A 24,827-nucleotide genomic window follows, 5' to 3' on the forward strand; every position below is an offset into this window, starting at 1 on the left:
ACAGTCATGATTCCCAAACATGATCGCCAGCCTCATTTCGCACTTTTGTGAGCATGGGAATGTTGTGAAAGTGCTCACCAGGTTTGTTTTTGTGTGAAGGGAAAGTCTAGATTAAAAAGTTCCTGCACCTACAAAAAAAAGTTTTTCATTTCTCTTCGCCTGAATGTCTGGGTTTTTTTTTTTTGTGACGAATGATACGTCTGCTTTAAATGATTTTCTTACATAAGCAACCTGCAATCGCTGAAAATATCCAAGAAAAGCCATGTTCCCCTGCAGTAAAGACACTGTTTGTTGTTTGAAATTTCTTTCCTAAAAAATTATTTAACAAGTTGTGTATTCAATATATATTTTCGATTTTATTGCATATATTAATAAGTATTTTAATTTATTGATATTTCATGAAACTATAAAATATAACAACAAATATCCTATAATCACTGTTGTGGGCGGCTCGATGGCGCAGTGAATAGCACGTCCGCCTCACAGTTCAAAGATCCTGGTTTAAATCCACCTGGCTCCAGCAGTTTGCATGTTCTCCCCGAGCCTGCGTGGGTTCTCCCCGGCCACTCCGGCTTCCTCCCACACTCCATGCACATGCATTGAACATACTAAATTGTCCTTAGGTGTGATTGGGTGCGTGAATGGTTGTTTGTCTCTGTGTGCCCTGTGATTGGCTGGCAACCAGTTCAAGGTATCCCCTGCCTACTGCTTGAAGCCAGCTGAGATAAACGCCAGCAAGCCTGCGACCCCTGTGGGGCTAAGCGGCTCGAGAAGATGGACGGATAGCTACTGTTCCACTATGTCAGATTTTTAGGAGTGCTATACAAACATTTCTGCAAAAAATAATTAATCAGAGCAAGAAAAAGTAAACTTGTCATTAATAGTTTGAGTCTTTTTGTGATGTAAAGAGAATCTTTTGTACTGCTTGTTTGGAATGCTGGGCTCAAAGTGCTCAAAGGAGAAAAATAAACCCCCCAGAAGATCATTATTAGCGGCAAATGATTAAAAAAAACAAAAAAACACTGCAATGGAAGAAAAAAACAGACAATTTATGAAGCAGTAATGTCTGAATTACAATAAGAGTGTTTCAGTTTGTGTTTGTGTGTGTATTCACCTGTTTGGAGCCCGACTTGGCCAGGTAGATGGCGCTATTCTGGCAGGCTTCATCCATACACACAGGCAGGAGGTGATCTTGGTAGCCGTCACCATCTGCCAGAATCGCAATGAAGAAAAAGAAAAAGATAGGCTCGTAAAGAATTTTAAGTAAAACAATTACTTCATGGAGAACGTTAACTATAAACAAGACTGAAGCACTTGACCACAAGGCTGCAATTTTAACAATCAAAATGTTAATTTATGAGCAGTTTTGAAGTCTTAAATGCTGAAACTCGGATGTTTAAGAAAAACATCTCCAATACCAGTCCACTGTGTGATTGTGTTTGAACGAAAAAAAAGGGCAATTACTTCTGTGGAAGAAAAAAAAAAACTTATTGCTGCCTGTTTAGCAACAAATCAGTGAAGTCTCAGCTCACTGAGGTAATTAGTCCTGCAATACTAACAAAAACCATATTTTCTTTTTCTAAATGGGGAAGTCAACTCCAAACTTTTCTTGATTAAAAACATGTTCTATGCAGCCCCACTGGTCTAAACATGGTATCATGGGTAACATTGTGTATTAAGCAGCAAAATTCACCCTTTTTAATTTTGCCATCTGAAGGAGCAGCCATTTTGCAACTTGCTATCGAGTAAAAATGGCTCCCATCCCAGTTACTTAGGGCTCAGCTCACGAACGTCACATAACCAAACACAGAAGACAAGAGAGCTGTGACTGGTTGAGTTATCCCGAAAATGTCATCCCTACCGAAGATTACTGGAGATTTACGAAGAAAAATGCATTTTTGTTACTGTGTGATGCTGAGTCTAATTGAGAAGCTGGATGGGTTGCTTGGAATAAAAAAATCGTCAAATAGTTTTAACCATAAGTATTACTCCCAAATATTTTTGAAGCGGAATCACTTAAATTCAGATTAGCCGTAAAGACTTATTTTCATTCTTATTTCCGTGATCAAGTCTCAAGATGTTGTAAATCATTTGACTTTTATTCTGAGGAGCAATTTTGTCATTTTGTTGAGCTCTTTTTTTTCCAGGTTTATCCAGGGACACGTTTTTTTTATTAAACAATAACATTACATTATTAACAATTATTACTATTATTACAGTGATTAACATTTGACACGTTGTTTTTTTTTATTTACTATATTTGAACGCAGAAAGTGTGTTTTCTATAATGCCGTATTGCCTAGTTCTACTGGATCCTGAAGCAAAATGATGGCGGAAAGATGGCTGGACTGCTATATGGTTGAATAGAGATTGACACATTGTTAGAAGAGGGTAAAAAGAAATACACAATGAGAGAAAATTTTGTTCTTCAGTGGCTGACACTTGCCATCCTGTCTCCAGTGTTTACAGACTACCACCCACCCCCGCAGACTAATGCAGTCCCACCTGCCCTTTTCTCCATGAATACCTTCTTTCATCTATCTTTTATCAGTATCGCTTTCATTCCTGCTATGCCCTTTCTTCACTCTCGTCTGTCACTTTCACTCTCTCCCGCCTCCCTCCCGTTGAGGCGCTTCCTTCGGTGTGTGTCTTCGTCCATCTTTGCCGCTCTTTGTTCACCGCCTGCCTAGTCCTCCCCAGTGCTTTAAATTTGATTGTCCCCTAGCTGACAAAGTGATTGGCAGTGGGGAAAAAGGAGAAGCAGCCATGGATGCAGATTCCAGGACCGATGGGGAAAAAAAATAGTCTGGCCTGCATTTATTGACATTCATGGTGTAACAATTTATTCCATGCTTTTTGTCTTTTGAAGGTTGTTAAGTTGGTTGAGATTCATTTTGACTTCTAAGGCAACCTCCATCACAATATCAGTTTTGTCTTGGTGTTAAAACAGTAAGCACTCACTCAAATTAAGATGATTATACATCAGCAAATATGGTCATGCTGTACGTACCAGCAACTGAAAAAGTTAGCAGCGTCAGTGCTACCAAAATTCAGTGTCAAGCCCTCAACATTGGTGTAAAGATGATTTTTAAAATGATCTAAGAAGCCGAGGGAACACGGTGTGCGGAGGTGTATCTGGTTCACTTAAAAAAAACCCTCAAGTGCACTTTAAATGTGTGAAAGCTCACATTTACCAAGTAATCCTGCAATAAATGTGCCGTAACACAGCACAAATCTGGCTCTGAAAAAATTAAGAATTCCTCTCAAAAAAATGGAAGACATTCATTCCTCAACCTGCCAAAGTTGGCAGGTGATGCAAAGGGTTAGCAGATGTGCAACCATTCAGCCATTTTTCCTGAGTTGAGTGGTAGTCACGAAGTGGGCAGGCACTTGAATAATGAGTAGCACATCACAACAACGGCAAAATTTGGTGCACTCGCTTTGCAGGTCTTCCTGTCAGCCAGAGTCCAGATTTGAATCCAATCAAAAATCTGTAAAGTGATCTGAGGAGCACAATGCCCAGGATATTCCTTACAATGTGACAGATGTGGAGCATTTTTTGCAAGTCAGATAATATTGCCACATTAAGATGCGCTAGAAAATGAGGAAGAGAAGTGTGTATGTGTGTGGGGGGGTGGAGGCCGACAGAGAGGAAGAGAGGTGGAGAGGTTGCATGTAACACATATAATAAGATGAGTGGGAAGGGAGCAGCAGAGGAGCTGGAGGGAATGAGGCTAGGCTGTTCACACACTGGTTTACCTGAACACACACACTGAGTTTAAATATCACTTCTAAACACATTTGTGTGTCGCTGTATGAAAACTCCATGTCTGTGGAAGTCTAAGGTCATGCAGCAGAATGCTTCCCGGAGGAATATAAAATTCTCACTTCCAACATGGCCTCCATTCTATCTGCCCTCCATCTGACTTCTTACTTCCTGTCACCATCATAGCAACCTACTTTAACTCACTTCTTCCATAACTGGTTGGCTAAGCATTGCCTCCGCATGACAATTGACATACTGCGGATGTAAAATAAAATTCCTTCTTAAAAAAACAAAAAACATTGGGAAATAGTGTTGGAAGGTGGCAAAATTCTGCTAGATTCCTTGACTGCATCCATGGATGCTTTCTTCCAAAATATCAATCTCCTTCCTAACCACTAACGTTAGTTCTCATTACTTTTTTCTTTTCGTATCTGCATGCTCTCAATCTTGTTCTCGACCTAAATCCCACCTGTATGTCTTTTTCCGATCCATCTTATTCACACTTGCTTCCTTCCAAACCTCCTTAACAGCATCCCTTGCTTCCATTTCCTCCTACTCTCCTCCTTCATACCGACCTCCTTCCTAGCTGGCCTCTCTAGTTCCTGCCTCATTATGTGACTCCCCTCCTTCCCGCTCATCTCTACCTTACCTGCATCAAGGTCGGTGGACACACTCGGCCATGGGATCCGTGTATCACCTAATGATGAATGATGCGGCAGTACCATTCTCACATTGAGCGAGGCAATTACCTCAACCAAGGCAGAGAGATCCATTTTGTTTCTTGCACAGGCTACACGTCAGTTACGAATTTAGGTTGCAAACCTGCGTTTTTGTATACATGTGGTTGACTGGTTTCTGTACATATGCTATGCCAGGTTTCCAGGTCTGTGAGATACAGGACTTGTGAGGAGAGGCAGCATTGATGAGATGAACAGAAGATGAAGAAGAGCTGGGTCAAGCGGAATGAAAGATAACAGCATGTTTGATCTAAGGAGGCATCTCTCTCTCTCCCTCTCTCTCTCTGTTTTGCTCTCCTCAAAAATTGTCAGATTAGAAGAAGTGTGACCCTTGCAGGCCTCCATCTTCAGCTAACAAGGGCAGCGTTCCTAAAGTGGCACTTGCGGGAACGAAGAGCGGCGAGAAAGAGTTCTTTGTTGATGCCAGTCCGTGTGTGTGGCATGCAAGAAACAGATACGGAACACGGGGAAAATTGTATAAAAAATGTAACACAGATTTCACTGAATTTTATCCTGGTTCTTCCCAATTCTCACATTTTGACACCTGGCTGTTTAATAATGACAAAAAACCATTGTGGCAGTCTGAGTCGAACCCAGACAAGAACACCCCACAGGCCACTTTTGCGGCAATGCGGAGATTAAAGCGAGCCGACGGAGATTTGCGGTGAGTAAAATGTAAAGCCGGGACGAACAATGACTCACACCAGCCAAGATTGTTTAAGGGGGATAAGATGTTCACAAAAATTGGTGTGTGCAAGAATGTGTGTGTGTGTGTGTTGTGTAGATTAGCCCCATCTGGCAATGGCGACAGCGGTAAAAAGTTGCAGGATGAGCCTGCTTCAAATGCAGAGGAGGCTTAAGGGACTTAGCCAGGGTGCCTCGCTCCCACACACCAACCAAGACCCAGTGGAGTTAAATCCCGTCCTGCACAAAATGCAGCTTTTTAGGTGTTTACTTGAACCATTTTTCAGTTTAATTGGCCTCCCAATATGAGCTGCTTAAGTGAGTTTCACTCGGTGAGTCCAACAATCAGCAGTAATTTACTCACATTTTTCCCCCTTTTATTTCTGAGGGAATTAAATGACTACTTCACTTTATCTCAAGCCAACATTCATCTCTATTAACTTTTGGAAACAGCTAATTGATTCACAATTCGTCAGGCAACTTCAAGTATAACTGATATTACTTGTGCAGGCTCATTGTGTAAGCACAGTTTTAAAAGAGCAAACATGATTCAAACAATTTGAAAGCTCATGGATACTCACCAAAATCAGCAAAGGATGATTGTCCCACATTGCGGGAAGGAGGGTCTTCAGGCAGAACACTTGCTCGGCTGAAGTTGCCATCCTGTCAACATGTGGAAAATATTTTTTTGTTTTTTTACATTTCTTGAGAGCAATGACCAATAAAAGCCTATGAATTACTGTTTTATTGGAATTTATGGTTATCAGCAAGATGATGATCGAATCCCCCTCAGTTGATTATTACCATAATCATAATTAGGATCAGATTAACCCATTTGATGATACCCATTTCAGTAAATGTTTCAATTTTGTTTATTTACATATTTAACTTACCAATGTTTATTATAACAAAGCTGAATCAGACACCTTATTTCAAAATGAACCGTTTTTTTTTTCAAATGGAAAAAAAGCTATTCAGCAAATATATTTTAAAATGATACTGTACATATTAGAGTTATTTATTTATACAGTCATAACATACATGATATCGGCCCGAGCCTTTATATTTTTTTTGTATTCATTTTGTAAAAACTTAATAAAGACTACAGATTAAAAAAATAAAACTATATTCATCACGTTCAATAAAGCACGCAATTATAGACACAAACCAATTTAATGAGCTCTTCTCATTCCACAAATGTGCGTTCCTCACGAATAAGGTACCACTTAAAAGCAAAAAAGACAATATTTTGTGACAAACTTGAAAGTAATGTCTTTTATAATGACACATTGCATTTTTTAAGCATTCTTTACATGTTACACAAGTGTAAAAATATGAGACAGACTTTCAAATGTACACGTCAAGCCAAGTTTATTTGTATGGACCTGAATCACCAAAATTTCAAAGGGTTTCTCAGGGGAAGAAATATCATAGATAGCATCACACAAAACATCACAAATACACAACGGCATCCCCTGAACAACACACACACGCACACAGGAGGCTGGCAACTAAGTGAAGATCAGATCTTAGACTGTGATTGGCTGGCGCAGGCTGCTGATTGGTAAATGTCATGATTAAAACAGCGCATGTGCTTGTGTGTGTGTGTCAGTGGAATTGATGTACAAAGATGAAAGGATGACACTTCTTATTAGTCCCCCTTCTGTTCACGTTGCTGAAAACCACATGCCCACAGACGCGCATGCCAGTAATGCACTGTAATATCACAGAGCACCTAACCTGAACAAAATGTCACAGCTGAAAACACAATGAACACACGTTCAAACTGGAGATCCAGGGAACGTAAGTAACATGTGACTGATTAATATTCAGCGCCTGTGCCAGCGTCGCTCACCGTTTTGCACTCTGAAAGCGGCTCAATAAGCGCAAAGCATTGTCATTCGGCGAGCGGCGTACTACACCCGCATTATAGCAGCCGACGTGGAGTTGACCTTTAACAAACACCTCCCCTCGCTACAGCTTGTTGACCTCTGCCTCGTCCTTCTCAGTGCCTGACTTCTTTTAGATAACGACAATAAAAGCCAGGGAGGGCTGGGTGAAGGAGGATGGAAAATAAATGCAGTGCTACCTTGACTTATGTACAACCTAAATTTAACTGCAAATTAGCCATTAATTAATAATCCATTTTCTTCACTGAAATGAATGCCATTAATCCATTCAGTCCTTGATTTAGTCTTTGTGAGAGTCAGTTGATCATTTTGAGCCCAAGTGTGAATGTACGTATAGTATGAATGCACAATACGTATAATTAAAATGTGTATGTACCGATACACGCATGCGTGCCAATATTTTATTCATTCAGGGTTATTGGGGTGGGGGGTCCATCAAGAAGTCCAACCTCAGATTCAGGAGGAGCGGTGGGGTTTTCGTCCCGGCCGTGGAACAGTGAACTAGCTCTACACCCCTGGCAGAATCCTCGAGGGTGCATGGGACTTCACCCAAACAGTCTAAATGTGCTTAGTGGACTAGAAAAAGGCGTGCAACAGTTTCCCTCGAAGGTTCTGTGGGGGTGCTTCCGGAGTACGGGGTACCAGACGCCCTGATGCGGGCTGATCGGTCACTGCACGACCGATGTCAAGAGTTTGGTCCACATTTCCAGCAGTAAGTCAAATACGTTTCCAGTGAGGGTTGGACTCCGCCAAGGCGGCCTTTTGTCGCTGATTCTGTTCAAAACTTTATGGACAGAATTTCTAGGTACAGCCGATGCTCTGAGGGGGTCCAGTTTGGCTGTTTCTGCATTGCAACTCTGCTATTTGTGGATGATGTGGTGCTATTGGCTTCTTCAGGCCATGACCTCCAACTCTCACTGGAGCAGTTCGCAGCAGAGTGTGAAGCGACTGGGATGAAGATCCTTCAAGTTTGAGACCATGGTCCACAAAGGAAAAGGGTGGAGTGCCCTGTCCAGGAACGGGACCCGACTCCGGAATATAACAGTAGAAGGTGGATGGATGGTAGAACTGCTTTAGGGGAGGACTATAGAAATCTGAGAACTGTTGAGAGGCTGAAAATATTTAGGATTTGGACACATTTTTCTAAATGATTGATTATCAAAAAGACAGAAATGAATTTGATTAAAATGGATGGTTGGATGGATGAATAGATTCATTGTCACAGATATAATTTGAGTCTGTTAAAAGTAATAAAAAGCTACAAAAGAAAAATCAAGACAAAGCTTGTGGTTCAACTGAATGGATGAAAAAAAAGGCACCTAGTCAAAACTGATGGTACCTCTAGAAAAGACTGAATATAATTTAAGCATAGGGACTTGTTCAACCAAGATGTGTCCTCTAATTAGCATCACACATCAAAAAAGAACCACTAATACTAGCCCATGGGACAACATTTTCCACAAATAAGCTCAAGAATGACATCCTGAAGTGCCCAAAGTGAAAATATCTTTGGTTAGCACAAAAATGGGGGGGGGGCTGCTCTGTAGCCGTTAAGATGGTTGAAAATCCTAAACACTCTTCCGGTTTATTTTCTCATTTTTTGATTCTTTTTTTCATTCCTGGCTTGTCACTATTCCCCTGCCAACCCCCATCCTGTTTCTTTTTGCCGGGCCTCCTCCCATTCCCTCTCGTTGCGATAAGATACACTGCCGCTCGCCTTGTGCCTCAACCTGCTGAATTTCAAGCAGGGACCCCGTCTGCAACACATTCACAAACACACAAACACACATGACACATGTGCGCAAACACACAGACACAACTGCACATGTGCTCACGCACACATGCACACTCACACAAAACAGCCACACAGTCTCTACTGGCTCTGCACCGGCGGAATATTAACTAGTCCTGCAGTAGCAGCAGCCGACAATCCAGCAACTCACTGAAGCTTCACAGATCGCAAATGAACAGAGGTGTGGGTGCTTCATGACTCATCGTCTCTGATCAGTGGGTTAACACCTTTGGGTCATGGAGGGGGGGGAGTGTGTGGAAGTACAATGCAGTGTTGTTTTTGCTCTAGAAACTGTGCCACGACAAAACACCCTAACATTAAACAGCAATTAAAATAGTCGCCGTGTACTGCAGGCAGTTTGAAATGTTATCATTTCACCATGGCTGATTGAGGAGAAAAAAACAAAGAAAGGCAACCTTCTAATGTTTGATAGAACACAAGTTATATTGAAGGTATCCTGCTGCAACGCAAACCCTGACAGACTCACACTTTATTTTATAGCCTATAACTCTGGCTGAGAAACACACCTCGAGTAATTCTGCCCATATCTGCCCTTCGCTTCACAGAGGTGTTCTGATTCAATACTGATAGAAAAAAAAAAGAAAAAAAAAACACTAGCTGAATCACATTTTATTGGTCAACATCTAATTGGTCGAAATCTACAATACTAACACAGTTCCCACTGTATCCTGAATGTAAATAAACTGTTTCTGAATGGAATAGAATAGACTGGGTCCACTCTACCTACCTTTGGCTCACCCTGTATATAATTAAAATGTTCTTGTATCACTGTACAAAAAAAAAAATCAATAGAAATGTAGTTTTTGCTACTTTAATGGGTTGCCTAGTGGAGACAATGTGAAATACAGTACATGATAATATGAGCTTTTTAGAGTGATAAACGAGCTAAAAAAAAATAGTACCTTGCTGATCCAGGTCTCAAACTTCGGCCCAACGGTGGTCAGGAACAAATCTGAAAGATGGAAAGTCAAAGGATTAAGTCAAACAAATATAAAACCTACTAGCAAGGATAATGGTGTACCATCTTCACACCTGGGACAGTGAGGTAATCACACATTGAGTTTCCCCCTCTTTAGAGTTTTGCATATTTATTTCCTTGAAAAAGAGGCGAAAGTCAAGGAAACTGTTGGAAAAAAATGAGGGAACTGACTTAACTTTAAAATGAGTTTTAAGATATTAAGAGAGGAATTTAGCGAGACAAGTTGTGCATCTCAAGGCAGTCAAGTATTAAGATAAAGTAATCGATTACTTTAGGTACTAAAGTACTATATTATTTTAGATAATTAAGTACTACAGCAATTGATTATTTTAGGAAGTAAAGTACTAAAGTAATAAATATTGTTTAATTTAATGTATAAAGTAATTGATAGCGTTAGTACTGCATTCCCTGAAATTGAATGTCTGGACTTTTTATTTTTAAATGCAAGAATACATCGTTGGGATGGAATGATTTCATAAGCGTTATTATGAGGGGGCCCTTGAAAAAAACCTCAAACACAAAATGTTTGCGAATCTCTGGTTTTTATAATCTACAAAACTAAATGTTTGGTACAACTCCTTTGTATTAATGAGGTCATTAATATTTTGGTTGAAAAAAAATCATTTGCGCGCACAAGATTGTAAATTGCTTTGCCTGGTGGAGGTGCAAGAAAGTCAGGTTTATGACAAATCGGTGGAAACTGAAAGAGTTGGTACAAAAGTGTTAAGGAGGAACCAATAAAGTGAAGCAAACAAAAGAGCAGCATTTGAGAGGAATTTCAATGCCAAGAGTATCCAACGGCTTTCTGGCACCCTGACAGGCTGAAGAGGAACAAAAAGAACTCTTGAGATTCAAGGAAGGAAGACATTAAAGACGCGTCGGGTGGCCGGGTTGATGAGTTTTTCCCTAATCAGCCAATCAGGCCTCTTAGGCAGGATCCAACCGTGATTGGCTGATTAGCTTCGGCGGAGAGAGCTGATCATTCGGTAAACATTCCACATCCTCGCTGCGGGGCATCATCTCACCAAGTTTATCTCTGGAAAAGTCTTGCCTCCGCTCCCCCGACTTCTTTCACTAGAATATCAATCATTTCGACACTTTTGCGGGTTTCAGTCTCACCATCGCCTAGCAGGGTGCAGAATGATGAGTACTTCCTCCCTTTCGTACACTGTGAGTAGACAATGGATAGCTAGGCAGGCATTTGCACTTTTTGTTGATTATCCTTAATTTCCTTGATTATTCAATAAGAAATATATTTGAAAAGCTAAGGATTATTTTTAAGAAGCGATGACCGTGAGGATAATTCGTCACATTTTCCATCATTGAAACATATTTTTCAAAGACAGTGAAGATTGCACTTACATATGCTTTTAAGATTCAAGTGATTTGTTTGGTCCATAACATGTCTGGAAATAGACAAATTTGTGTATTTCAGACACATTTTCTAGACAATTTTTTTTCAAGGAGGGCAAAAGTAATCTGATAATATAAACTGTTAATAGGCTGAAATGATAAGAATTTGGACAATTTTAGGGTTGATGATGAAATGATTCATTTTCTTTACTTTTCAATTAGTTGTCAATTATTCCGTTAATTGCTAAACCACTAACTAAAACAATATTTTGAGGGAAAATTACTCCAAATCTGGTGAAAAAAATCTGACTTGTGCATGGCCTGAAAAACTATAGACTAACACAATTTGTGTATCAGCTGATTGGAGCAAATTCACCTAAAACAGTGAAAACTTAGTAAATTCTTCAAATGATTTGAGTTGGCGATTTATTCACAGAGTTACCAGAAAAACTAAAAACATCGCAGACAGGGATTAGTCGGGTGTATCAATTTACTGATTCAAGCCAGAAAAACTGTCTTACAGATGATTCATTAGCATTGTTACATTGAATCTACTTTATGACTTATCATAAATCCTGCAGACCCTGATGTTTTGATTATAATAGTACATGGTACACAGCTAAATCAAATGATTTGGTTGCATTGATATCCTGACTCAGTTATACCATCTGACACTTCCACCAAGGTTAGGGAGTACAGTATAGGAATTCATTTGATTAACTCAGAAATTAAGTTCTTTTCACTAACGATCTTCCTCTGTCCCAGCGTTTGTCACTTTCACCTACTTATATCCCATGTCAGCCTTGGAGAGAGCTGTTTGCAAGCCATATAAAGTCATCTGGCGCCGCCACTGCTCATTTTTAACGCAGGTTTTACGGTTTACTCAAGACATTTACTTTCATTCCAGAGACTCATTTAAGTTAACGTTGTTGTACGGAGGCCTAATTGAAAAGCTTAGACCGGAGAAAAAGACCTGCTTGTTGCAAAGATGTAGAGACATGGCGGCTTTAGACAGACTCAGGGTCACTTATTTGACACAAGTTATTTTTCAGGATCTAAAAAGGGAGCGACTTTTTTAATAATAATAATTTTTCCCTCTTGGTGTTTGAGTCACAATTTAAAGGGACACTAAACTTATTTACAAAATTTTACTAAACTATTTTCTAGTTGGTTTTGCCTAACAATTACATAACATGCACTCAAGGCCCAGGTAACGACCAATCACGGCTGACCTACCAGCAGATCGGTGATTAGTTTTTAACCCAGGCCTGAGCACATGGTGCCATTTTCAGTCATTAGCAAGTGCCAAATTGTGTTTTTAAAGGTATTGGTTTCAGCGCACAATGGCATGCAATTTACAAAACCTGGGGAAAATATGTCAACACCAGTTAATTACTAAGGGCGTCCGCAGAGATAAACAAGAAAGCCACAGCCAGAGATGGGCGAGGCGCCAACAAATGACGAATGACACAATTCTACAGCCTGTACCCTTTGAGTCTTGTTTTTCCATCCAAAAAGGCTTTGCGCTGGTTAGCATGTAATTGACTGAAAAAAAATTTCAAAGGGGGTAAAATTTTATAATGGTAAAATAGTAAAATTAAGTGTATTATTGACATTATACCCTTGCTTCTCACTGGGACTAGGTATTTTGTTACACATTGACTGTCACGTATAGGCCTTGAGTTGACAAGTAAACTGCAGACAAAATTGGACGCCACGACTGATCTGAGTACTGCTGAGCATTAGCGACTCCAGCGAGCGAGTGACGGGAACTGTCACACTCCGACACTCAGTGAAAGTCACATACAAACTGGAGTTTAAAAATGTGTTTGTGTGGGAGGGCAGGTGCTACTTGTGTAACGGCAGCGACAGGGATTCTGAGTGCTAAGTGGTATGTCGTGTCGCAGGATAATTAAAGGCACGCTTGGTGCGAAGGCTGAAACCAAAGGATGCACAAAAGGAATCATGCGGAAAGAGATCGCAGATGCAACGCAGCCCTTCTTCTGGAAAAAAAAAAAAGAATGACCTTGCAAAACAAGTCACAACAAAGCGTAGCAAATCTCTTAATTACAAAAAGAGGCAATCTACAATTGCTTAATTATTTCAGCCCACTGATGCCTCTCTTTTGTCTCGTGAAACTTGAAAGGATAAACTGCTCCGCCCACACTTGCGAGCCCGTGCGCACATGCTACAAACACCCGCCTCCGCGTCACACGGCTGCATTAATGAACTGTCGTGTTTGTCCTATTTGTCTGTCAGATTTGCGATCTGTTAACATCATCTTTACAGCATGTGTGACTGTGCAGGTATTTTTAGCCTAGTTAGATTTTCATGACTTCATGATTTCACCATGTTTGCTTTCAAACTTGGGCTCCACTAATTGACCCCAATGAACATACCTCCTGTGTTTACATAAAACGAACATTCCCAAAAAGTATTCAGGGGAACCATTCGCTTCCATGGGTACGCAGGGAAGTAAGCGGCTACTTCTAGTGGAGAGGCAAACACGAAGGTTCATAAAAATCAGTAAAAGAACAGGTTGGCAAAGAATGGGTTTCTTCAGCGTGAAAAGGGCTCAAGTCTTTTACAACTATGAATCGTTCCTAAAAGAAAAGTTGTGGTCCTGCAACCCATTAAAAAAAAAACGGATGCTCTGCAGGGGAAAAAAACCGGAAAGGAGACATTGATGCTGAGCATTGATTGTCTCATCTCATCCATAGCCTTTCCTCTCGGACTAAAGTCTATACCAGACAAACTCTACTCCAATAGCCACAAAAGCATAGAACACATTAAGCAGCTTTGTCAACATTGCCTTCCATTCCACATCCATGTGATAGCTGTGGCTGTCATTCATCAGCAGTGAGTTGATAGAAAAACAGCTGTGAGGGGCAGCGTGTTCCAAATATTACGAAAGCTGAAATGATGGCTCACGATGAGGTAATTTTAGTTTTTACAAAGGTTTTGACTTCTAGGAGAGCAAAGAGGAGGCGGAGAATCATGGGTAGATGAGCACCCCTTGAGTTATTCATAGCCTCTCCATCAGATTTGTTAAGGGGATTGGAAGCAATTTAAGGGGCCTCCGCTGGCTGTCGGACTCAGGCAGCATAATGTCTGTGTATTCCATTTTGCTCGTGCAGGCGCATTGAGAGGAATAAAAACCAGCTTTGCTAGTTAGCCCCTGTCTTAACAAATTGAGTCTGGACAGGTGGCAAGTCTTGGTGGAGAAACAGAACTACAGATGACCAAAACCAGCGTGGTTGGTTGACCATGTACCACTTTCGTGGTTGTGTTAAGCAAACACACATTGCTAAAAGCCAGAAGAGTCTATTAACACCGTGGCCGTGGATCAAGGCGCGGAACGACTTATCTGAGGATGAGTCACGGACGTGTGTGGGGAGGACCACTGGGTAAACGTGTTAAGTGAAAAATATGTAAAGAAGACAAAGTCCTGAATGCGAGGCAGTGCAGCTCCACATCACTATAACACGCAACAAATTCTAAAGGTGATGTTTTGTTACCATTTCCTGGTTAGTTCAGAGGAAGATGGCTCATTGGATTTTTAATAAATGTCGCGCCTGAGAAGTGAACAGGAGAGGTGTTGTTGGTTTCGAGCAAACAAACAAAAAAAAAAAAATCCAGAAGAGGTGGCCATTTTCATCAGTCCTGACAGAAGGTCCATCAAATTTTCTGTGGGATACAACAATACTAAAAGTAGTCGATATTTGTGGCTCTAAAAGTCAATATGCTAATTTCGTCCTTTGTGTGCAACAATATCGCTTACATGTGCGACAACAACACATCCACAATGCACAGCACTAATGAAACAAACAGAAGTGCTGGAAAGGCACAACAAACAGTGTGGGAGGTAAGATACACAAACGTGGGGAAATGTGTATAATTATTCTTTTCACACCGCTAGGCCATATACCCTCACACACACACACACACACACACTAAAATGAGCAGTCACTTTATTCTGCCAAGCTTGTGCTTTCAAAGCTTCCAATTAGCAGCTTATCACAAGTGCTGCAGAGCTCCTAAGGAAGCGGGAGGATTTCAGTTAGGGTTCAGCGCCGTTTCACAAGTAAAAGTCAGATTGGTTCTCATGTGAGAGTTTGGACAGGCAGTAGGACGATACGTCTTAATTGGGAGACGTGGTGAGATGACATCAAAAGCTTGATTTACAGCCCATGTCTTGAACTTCACATTGCTGCGTAGAGAAGCGAGGCTGCACTATGATGTGGTCAAACTGAAATTGCTGTAGCCTTTTAAAGCAAATCGCCACTAATTCTGTGGCTTGGACAAGTGAAAATACAATCCGGTTTATATCTCACACACCTATTTTTAAATTATTGTTGATTTTTTTTTCAGAAAAATGCTGAGCCTTAAATAAACCCGCAGTTGTAACATATCGGTATAGATGCCTGGCATTGAGATGTGAACTCTTGGCCGTGTATTGTTCAGCCATGTTGCATTTTCTATTAAAGACATTTGCGAGGCCTGTAAAGGCTACCTTTGCCCAGTAAAGAGTTAAAGGTTTTGAGAAGCCCTGGATTATGCAATGCATAAAAAACAAGAGAATAAACACAGCAACGTTTGACATACTACCTGTAAAAAAGCCTTGCAGCAGTAGCAGAGAGAGAACAACAAAAGGCAACGGTGCAGACCAGAGATGACAGTCGGCTGTGCGACTGCCGCATTAGTGCCTGATGTTTCCCCCGCGCTCTGACATGCGTGCTGTCGCCTCGCTCTTCGTCAGTACAGCTTCAAGCTTTTACCCCATTGTAAGCATTCAGGTTTATGCCAAAAGAAAGGGCTATTGAAGTCCAGACACAGTGAGTACAGAACAGGGGGATAGAGAGGGGGTGGTGTGTGTGTGTGTGTGTGTGGGGACAAGCCAATTCTTTCTGAATCCTTAATACCTGTGACTTGGATGTATGTTCGTGCATAAATCAGATTGTGTTGGATAGCTGTGATGTCATGCTAATGTAGAAACATAAATGAAAAAATAAGCAGTACAATGGAAGCTAAAAATATTGATTAGGCAAAATTAACACCGCAGTATTCAAGTGGCAATTCAGCTTTGAGTGGAGACATTTAAAACTATTAATTATTATTATTATTATTATTATTACTGATTAATTCAAACTCATCTTAAAACTATTGTTGTAAAAATGACTTTGGCCACTATTCCACTGTGGGGTGCACGTTGCAAATGGTGAACATAGCAAATACGCATGCACGTCAGGGGTTTGTCAAGATTCGTTCATGGTTGCAAACGTTCACTGAACGTTTTGATGTATGTTCTTGACGCAAGGAAATATTATAAGGAAAGAAAATTTAATGTGATTGAGAAAAAACGACATCAGTTTTGGATTTGGCACCGAAAACTTAGGTAAAAAGATCAATGTCCCCCCCGAGTTATTAATTTTGGAGAAATCAAACGCTTGTGAGTCTTTACAGCGTTTCTTCTTGGTGTTATCAGAACTACAGCACGGTGTAAAACACAATGTCTTTTGAGGTTGCTCTGGAGAAAAGCTCAAGAATGCCCCTGCTGCCCGATCTTGCTCCATTACGGGGACAAATGTCACCTTGGCACGTCGCCTTTGTGTGTCTGAGCGAGGCTGACAGTAATGAGACCATACGAGTCGGCCGAAAGCACAGAGACGGCGTATATTTTGTGATGCTATTCGTCATGTTCTCCGTGCTCATCTGTCTGCATCTTTAGGCCGACCCCCTGCCCGCCAGGCTAAAGCTTGCTGGGGGTCGGCCACTGGCATTCTAGAGGAAATGTCACAGCCTCCGCTAGTGAGATGAAACTTTTCCTGGAAAAGGCATCACAATGGCTGTCCAACGGCGGAAAGCGAAATGAGGCTTTTAGGGGTGATTTGAAGATACGTTGCGGTACATTATAGTCTACATCCACAACATATAATATCTTGAATTTGTTTCAGCTTTTTTTGTGGCGTTTGCATCGTTTTCACCAAGCTGTAGCTTTAGTTTAATACTGTTCACATTTTACACTTCCACTATTAAGACTCAGATCTGAAATGTACCTATTTTCTGCATTCTTTTTTTTTTGTTTTGTTTTTTTTGCCCATGTCCAACCTGTATCTGATATTTTAATGGCAGTGTGAACAACATGTATGCCCACAATGTGTGATTTTACCATGGTTTCTGCTAGTATCAGCAAACCTTATTGAATGCTTTTAAATGGGTTAGTTAGGGCATGACAAGAAGAGTTTTCATTTCAAACTGAGAGCAAATTAAAGGGATCATGAAGCAACAAAGGGGGCTAAATGTGTTAGTGTGACTCATTTGCAAAACATTATATGCCTTCATTTTGTTAATATTTATACGGGTGTACATTGACATTGGTGACACAAATTTCCGGCAGAAAAAAAAAAAACAGAAACAGAAGACATAGTGGTAAACAATCTATTTTTTGGAGGTGCTAAATAACGCACACCTAGGGATACCACTTTAATTCTATTTTTTGCTGGTTAGTGTGTATTTGGCTGAAAAACAAAACATATTTCAAAAACGAACCACCAGCCAAGGCGTTCATCAAAAAATTTCAATCGAAAACCGTTTGAATAAAAATTACAATATTTTTTTAAAAGGAAGACAACGTTGGATGTAGACTGTAATACTTGCTAAACAGCATTTATTTCCATGTATTGGTCTTTATTGGTCTACTGTAGGTTAAGAACCTAAAAAAAAATTCTCTTGGGAGTGATTTAATATATTATGCCTCTTTACATGAGTGGGCACACTTTTTGCTGAAGTCTTGCAGTAGCACGCACAGCATCCACCCCAAGAGGTGTGAACCTGTACAGGCTTGGCCTAGTGATATGTGGCCCTGTCCTTCTAAGGGAAGCAGCAGACTGTGAAACAAGATTTTCAAAAACTTGGCCATAGCCCACAAAGTGGAGTTGCTTTAGGGTTATCTGGGGCAGGGGGAATCTTTCTAAATGAAAAAGAAAAAAAAAACATTTTCTATAATCATCCAAACGTGGTTTTCACCAATAAATAAATTGGCTTCAAAATTATTATCCAGCTATTTCTGAGCCCACTGTACACCATGTTTGTGACTGATAGAAATTAAGCTTGATGCATGACTGCAAAATGGTTTACTCCCCCCAAAATGGCAAAAAGAAGGAGAATGGAGCAGTGATATTCCCGGCAGACATAATCTCCGAAAACCATTACGGTAAAACAACATAGGTGTAGTAGCGACAGGGGGGAAGCTTATGGGCAAACACACACAGACACACGCACGTGCACACACACACAACACACACAAACAAATTATAGCTATAGTGCGTACTTTAGTGAGTAAACACTAAGTGCTCAGAGGGATACTGGGACAACTATTGAAAAGCTAGATTTTACACGCTGGATGAAATATCTTGTGACTGTGTGTACAGTGCTAGTTTGTGTGGCTGCACTCTAAATCTATTGTTGTAAATTCATTACATTTTCTGATAACATACATACAGCATATTCAGACTCAAAAATAATCACTCAATCTTGCAACAAAAGCTTGAAATACAGCGGGTCAATTTCATTGCGCGCGTGAAGATTATTTGGTGAAAGATACATAAATAAGTGATCAAGTACAAATACTTGCAAAACTTGGTACATTTTCAGGAATTTTGAAAGCTCCAAACAGACTAAAACTTCAATATTCGAGTAACACAGGTACGCAATAGAAATTAAGGGCATTAAGGTTAAAAAAAAAAAAAGGTCTATTTGTTGGTGGCTTTGCAAAGGTCAATGAACTCCTGATGTAGTACAGTGTATCGACACTCATTATAAACAGCGGACTCCAGTCGAATAACAACAGTCAACAAAACACAAAGATTAGGAACCAACCTAACATAGGAAACATACGTAACCATCTATTCAAAAGGCCGCACTAAGGTAAAATTAATCACGATGTAATCAATTGTATTAGTTGTCGGAGTAAATTAGAAAATCCCCTACTGCTCAGATTCTAGCTCCATACTATTTGCCATCATTGGAGGCCGCACAGTACAGCACCGTGTCGGTTGCCTAGCAACGAATCATTATAGTAGACAATCATTATTTGTCTTTTACCCCCTCCTACCTTGGAAAATGTAATCCATACAAAGTAATTACAAGCTTTCCCCAATTTGCACAGGTACAGTAATTCCTGATTGCCACCCACCAGCTGCTGCTCAACCTAAACGGCTCTGGTGGTTTTCCCGCCATGATAAGGACGTCCCAGTGGTTACTCGCCTTTTGTAGCTTAACGGTAACACGTGCTCGCATCAGACGTTTGTGTCAAACAGCAACCTTTGAACATTCACTGCTAATTAGAAGCGGAGCAACCAAAGCCTATGCATTTAATAGCATATGGACTTAAGTCCACAAGGTTAGCCACAGAATCCAATCTTTGCATTAAGACCAAGACCAACAAAAACACAAAGAGCCTATAGACTGATGACAACGACGGCCTCTAAAAATAAACTCTCTGTGCTAGAAACAGCACTACTTCCAACTGATGTTAAATATCCGTAATGATCAAATCAATTGTAGTAATACTTTCTGGATTAAATTAAAAAAAAAAAAAAATCAATTACTGAAACATTTTGTTTGCTGTTTTCACCTACCTGGGCATTTTCAAAAGGAAAACTCAGTGTTGTTCTACTCTATTCCTATTGGTGGTACATCTGCGTATGGCTAAGCGATTTTGATATTATTCCGCTACATTGGCTAAGACAGGTGGCCTGGGGGCCATTTTTGTGGCTTTCAGTATATACTTAAAAAACATTTTGACATGATCCACAAAGCTATTTAAAAACTCAATAAAAAGGATTGATGATGAGCAGCCTTAGTTGTGGAATTTTTTTTTGCCTCATTACCTTACCAAATTGTTTTTGCAAGTATCTACTTTATATTGACGATGTGTAATTGCTTGCTTGCTTTTCACCATGTTTTATAAGTTAAAAAAGAAAAAATATTCTGGCATTTAAATCATTCTATTCTTCTGTGAGCTTTCATGGGCCGGTGCCATCCCTGCATGTCTTCATCTGTTAGCTTGGTGCCAGCAGCAGAGACAATGTTCTGATAAGTTTTTTTTTATTTTTATGTGCATAGAAAAAACACCATCATGCTTAGTATTTGTTGCCACCTGGATTTGACACACAGGTTCACCACTAATCGCTAGATAATGTTTTTGACGCAACTCCCAGACAAATTGAGCTGAAAACAAAAGGGCACATAGTAGTAGCTGAAGACACAAACAAACAAGAGCTGCATGCAAATTTTATTCACAGACTTCCTTTTTTGGCCTGTGGTACTTAATAAAACAAACTAATTGATGCAAAAACACAATCTGTGCCAAAGCGCATTAAATATTAACCACAAGGCTCTGAGCCTGAGATGAAAAAAAAAAAGAAGAAGACCTTTATCGACTTTCATTAATTCCTAAAACAGATTAGAAATGAATTCAAACGTGCACAGGTTAAACTGTGACTGGCCTGGGACTAAAAATCATGCGCTGCAAAACGATACCCGGGGTGCATATGACACCGCTAAATCCTCTGTGATTACCTAAAACATGGGGATTAGTTTCCAGAGTGTTTAAAAACCTCCACTAAGTATGAGTGGCAGCGTCGCACTTAGCTGGCCGAGAGACAGGAGAGCAGAACCAAAGCAAAGTGATTTCTCCATTTCTCCATTCAGTGGTGGAGAAAATGGGCAAATTTAGTTCTCTCGTAAACGAGAACATTACATTGTTGTTTGGGCCTTCGGATTGATTCCGACTCTGAGACCCGAGTCATGTGCACTGAAAGCTACGATATCATCTTATCTGAATGCATATGAATGATTTTTGAAGTCAGTGAATATTCATTTTAATAACCGTGGTTTCAATCTTGTACATTATTAATTACTATTTTTATTTCCATATTTGTCCAGCCCTAGTACATACAGAAAGGGAATGAAGTATCAAACTCATGTAATGGGCATTGATCGACGTCAATAATAGGTATCAAAATGAGTCAATTTTTGTTAATCGTTAATAATTTTACCGTTTATAGTGAGAGGGCCTTTTGCCAGAGTTGTCCGTTTCTCTGCGCTGACTGTACAGTGCTGCTATGCTGATGTGTTTTTACATGCCTGTTTTAAACGCTTACTGTGGACTAAATGCACTTTCCACCCGAGACAAATTTCCCTTGAGACCAATAAAGTTGATCTCTCAAGGTCTCTCTCTCAATTATTCCCATTTTTCTGTAGTTCTTTGTGTATGATCAAAGTAAGATTTTTGCAAATCCCTGCTTACTGCAGACATTGAAAAACAACAGGTTGGGGAGCTGACATCAATCTTTCTTGTATGATATTGCTTTGTTGTTATTTTTTTCTATAACACTGAATAGACAACAATTTTTGATTACAAACAGGATTTAGGAAGAAGTAAACCTATAAAATTTGCTTTCGAAAAAGGGTTCCCTGACTTCAAAATGTTTGACAACCACTGCTGTAGATCATCCTTGACATGCTCATGGGAGTCTTAGCTTTAAATACTTGTTTGTCTTTATAGATGCATTTTCCATCACGTTTTTCATTAAAATGTAATTTTAAAAAGTTCCTCTGCACATTTCCGGGATGAAGGTATTGTATTTTCTTTTACTTCCAATATGAATGTTTTGTATTGAACAATCATTTGGGCGTTTTGCTGAGTAAATAGCTTACATGTTTTACAAACAATAATTTGGCTGAAAATGTTTTAAATAATGTCTTCTTGACAGTCATATTGCCATTTTGTGCTGAATCCGGTAAATAAGCACTTTATTGCCGCATGAAGAATATTTTGACTCGACTGCAATCATCTAAATAAGCACACTTTCAATTGAGACGGTACCATAGCAATTAGCCCAAGGCTATTGTTTTTTTTTCTGTGCACGGATGAGCCGAGATGCTGATTCATGGCTCTGCAGTACAATTGCAGTGAGTCAGCGCTTGTGTCATATCCTATTTTCATGCTGCCATATGCAAGAAGATAAATTGACTTTCTCGTATTGTTGTGCTTTTTTTTCCTGCCCCTCCAAATAATTTTGCTAGCAGCATGTAGCAAATGAGGTAAATTTATGATGAAAATATCATGAGAATATTTGTCTATTTATTCAGACAAATGTATTAGTTACAACATGGAACAGGACAAGAAGTGCCGGCCAATAGCAGACCAGACTCTTAGTGACGCGCAGGCAGTTTGACACGACCAGAAAGTATGAACAATTCCCAAAAAATGCCTGAGGATGAAGACAAAACAACATAAACACAGACAACCCCTCAGGTCATGACAGTTGTTGAATGTCGTAGAACGGGAAAAATGCCGTAAAGAGGGAACGAAAAAACATCACAGTCCATGTTGTAAAAGTGGAAAAAACGCAAGGTAGGGATGTCGTAAACCGGGGGTCCACTGTATTTATTTTGTCAAGCGTTCATTTAACCTTGGGATCACATTGAACTTGTTAAAATTGTACGAAAAATCCATTCTGAAAGTTGTTCAATAAACATATGCTTAAAGGAATTTCAATAACATTTGTATTCATTTACGTTTATTATTTTGAAAGCAATATTTACCCTTTTATGGAATATCTGTTCCAAGTATCTGCCCTGAAAACACCATGTCCGTCTACCGCTTTTCCGTATTTTACCCAATGTTCAGGTAGACACAAAAAAAAAAATACACGCATGTTTAATCTGGCAGCGATGCGGATTAAGCAGCATAACCTGCTTCGAACAAGGTTACAATGTAATCCTGCCGTTTAAATGCCACTTTACTCAAGTACCGATGCCACTAAGATGATCCAAAGGGAATCTCGATTTAACCAGCTCACTCATCAATCACCTCGTATGACACATGCAGGTATTTTATGGAACTTACCAGCAGTTAAGTCTTTGTTGAGGTCGATGAAGGCGTTTGCGTGAGGGATACGCATGTTGACGGGTGAACTCAAAGCGCTCTGACACACTGGCTCCCTAAACAAGTGTGTGGGGGGGTGAAAATTTGACAACTTTTGGAAAAAAAACATGTCTCAAAAGTCTTTTTCATGGCAAGGAGAAATTATTGAAGTATGATGAGCAAGCCTCATCTTACTCACAAATTTCATAAGATTGTTCTGCCTTTTACTATGCGTTGGTGGCATAGATACACAGTTTAAAATATTTTTTTTTCCATTGTTCTGCAGATCTTTGACTTACTTTGAAGAGCGCCTTCCTAATTTTGAGGCATTTTTTTGGGGGGAGGATCCCCAGGCGTTCCTAGTGCCATCTGAGAGACATTGTCTCTCCAGCTAGTCCTGGGTTGTCCCCAGGCCTCCTCCCAGTGAGACATTCTCGGAAAACCTCATCAGGGAGGCATCTGGGGGGCATGCTAACCAGATGCCCAAACCACCTAAACTGGCTCCTTTCAACATAGAGGAGTAGCATCTCGAGACTGAGCTTCTCCTGGATGACCGAGCTTCTTACCCTATCTTTATGGGAGAGCGCGGACATCCTGAGCGGCAAATACAGAGTTTCGCTTCTTAGGCTCAGCTCTTTCTTTACCATGACAAACCGGTCCAGCATCCACAGCACAGCAGATGCTGCACTGATGTGCCTGCAAAAACCAATATGCTCCTCCAGAATCTGAGGTTCGACTTCCTGACGGACACTCCTCTCTAGCAATACACCTTAATGGGAAGGCTGAGGAGTGTGATCCCTCTGGAGTTGGAACACACCCTCTGGTCCCCTTCCTTAAAAAGGAGGACCACCAACCCGGTCTGCCAATCCCTGGGCACTGCCCTCGTTGTCTATGCAATGTTGTAGAAGCGTGTCAACCATGACAGCCCAACAACATTTAGGAATTGGCTTGCTAAAATGTTCAAAATATTACCTAACAAATAGTTAACATAGTTTATATTTTTGATAAAAAATTCTCATCAATAATTGGAGCAACCTATTAGCCGTAGAGTTAAATAAAAAAAATCACCTGTTGATCAGAGAGCAAAATTCAGTAACTGAAGATTCTGTGACTCCAAATACATCCGGTATCATGTCACCGTTGAAACTAAAGTACAAGAAAGGATAGATTTGTCAGCATTAAAGAGATTGTGTACGACTATGAATGGAAAAAATGAAAGTGAACGACATCTTCATAACATTAATACTTACTCCATCACCAAAGGTTGATCCAAAAATGTCTTAGTCAGCGTGAGCCAGCCAGTCATATCTGGAGAAAGCCAAAAATATATTTATCTTATTTCCCAGCAAATTGTAAGGGCCTCTTCCTCAGCCCTAGAGTTTTACATACATGTACCTAATGTCTGGTTGTCACCCCAAAAAATGAAAACCGAGGTTGGCATTAGATTATTCTGAGCCGTGAGGAGAACATCCATCTGGGAATCTCCGTCATAGTCACCGGGTACCACACTGGTGAGGATGGTGTCACTGTACAAAACACATTAAAAATGTAAATAAATAGAAGAATCTATAGAACTAATCAAACAACTCAGAGGAAAGTACTAGTAAGTGGAGTTTTTACTGGTTGCAAAAGGGCAGTTTACGCAAGCGT

The 24,827-nt window shown here is 40.2% G+C and overlaps 1 protein-coding gene across 1 annotated transcript in view; it reads right to left on the reverse strand.

The window, feature by feature from the left end:
* Window positions 1-24,827, reverse strand: part of itfg1 (integrin alpha FG-GAP repeat containing 1) — a 79,338-nt gene that overhangs the window by 53,492 nt on the left and 1,019 nt on the right. Inside the window, exons 3-9 of the mRNA XM_088412482.1 lie at window positions 24,573-24,703; window positions 24,428-24,485; window positions 24,246-24,323; window positions 23,160-23,254; window positions 9,813-9,862; window positions 5,769-5,850; window positions 1,115-1,209 (exon numbers count right to left, since the gene is read on the reverse strand). Of these exons, the coding sequence (XP_088268608.1) occupies window positions 1,115-1,209; window positions 5,769-5,850; window positions 9,813-9,862; window positions 23,160-23,254; window positions 24,246-24,323; window positions 24,428-24,485; window positions 24,573-24,703 (589 nt within the window). The remainder of the gene's footprint in view (window positions 1-1,114; window positions 1,210-5,768; window positions 5,851-9,812; window positions 9,863-23,159; window positions 23,255-24,245; window positions 24,324-24,427; window positions 24,486-24,572; window positions 24,704-24,827) is intronic.

The sequence above is a fragment of the Hippichthys cyanospilos genome, chromosome 4, assembly GCF_059441005.1.
Source record: "Hippichthys cyanospilos isolate Australia breed blue-spotted pipefish chromosome 4, RoL_Hcya_1.0, whole genome shotgun sequence".
NCBI classification, from domain to species: Eukaryota; Metazoa; Chordata; class Actinopteri; order Syngnathiformes; family Syngnathidae; genus Hippichthys; species Hippichthys cyanospilos.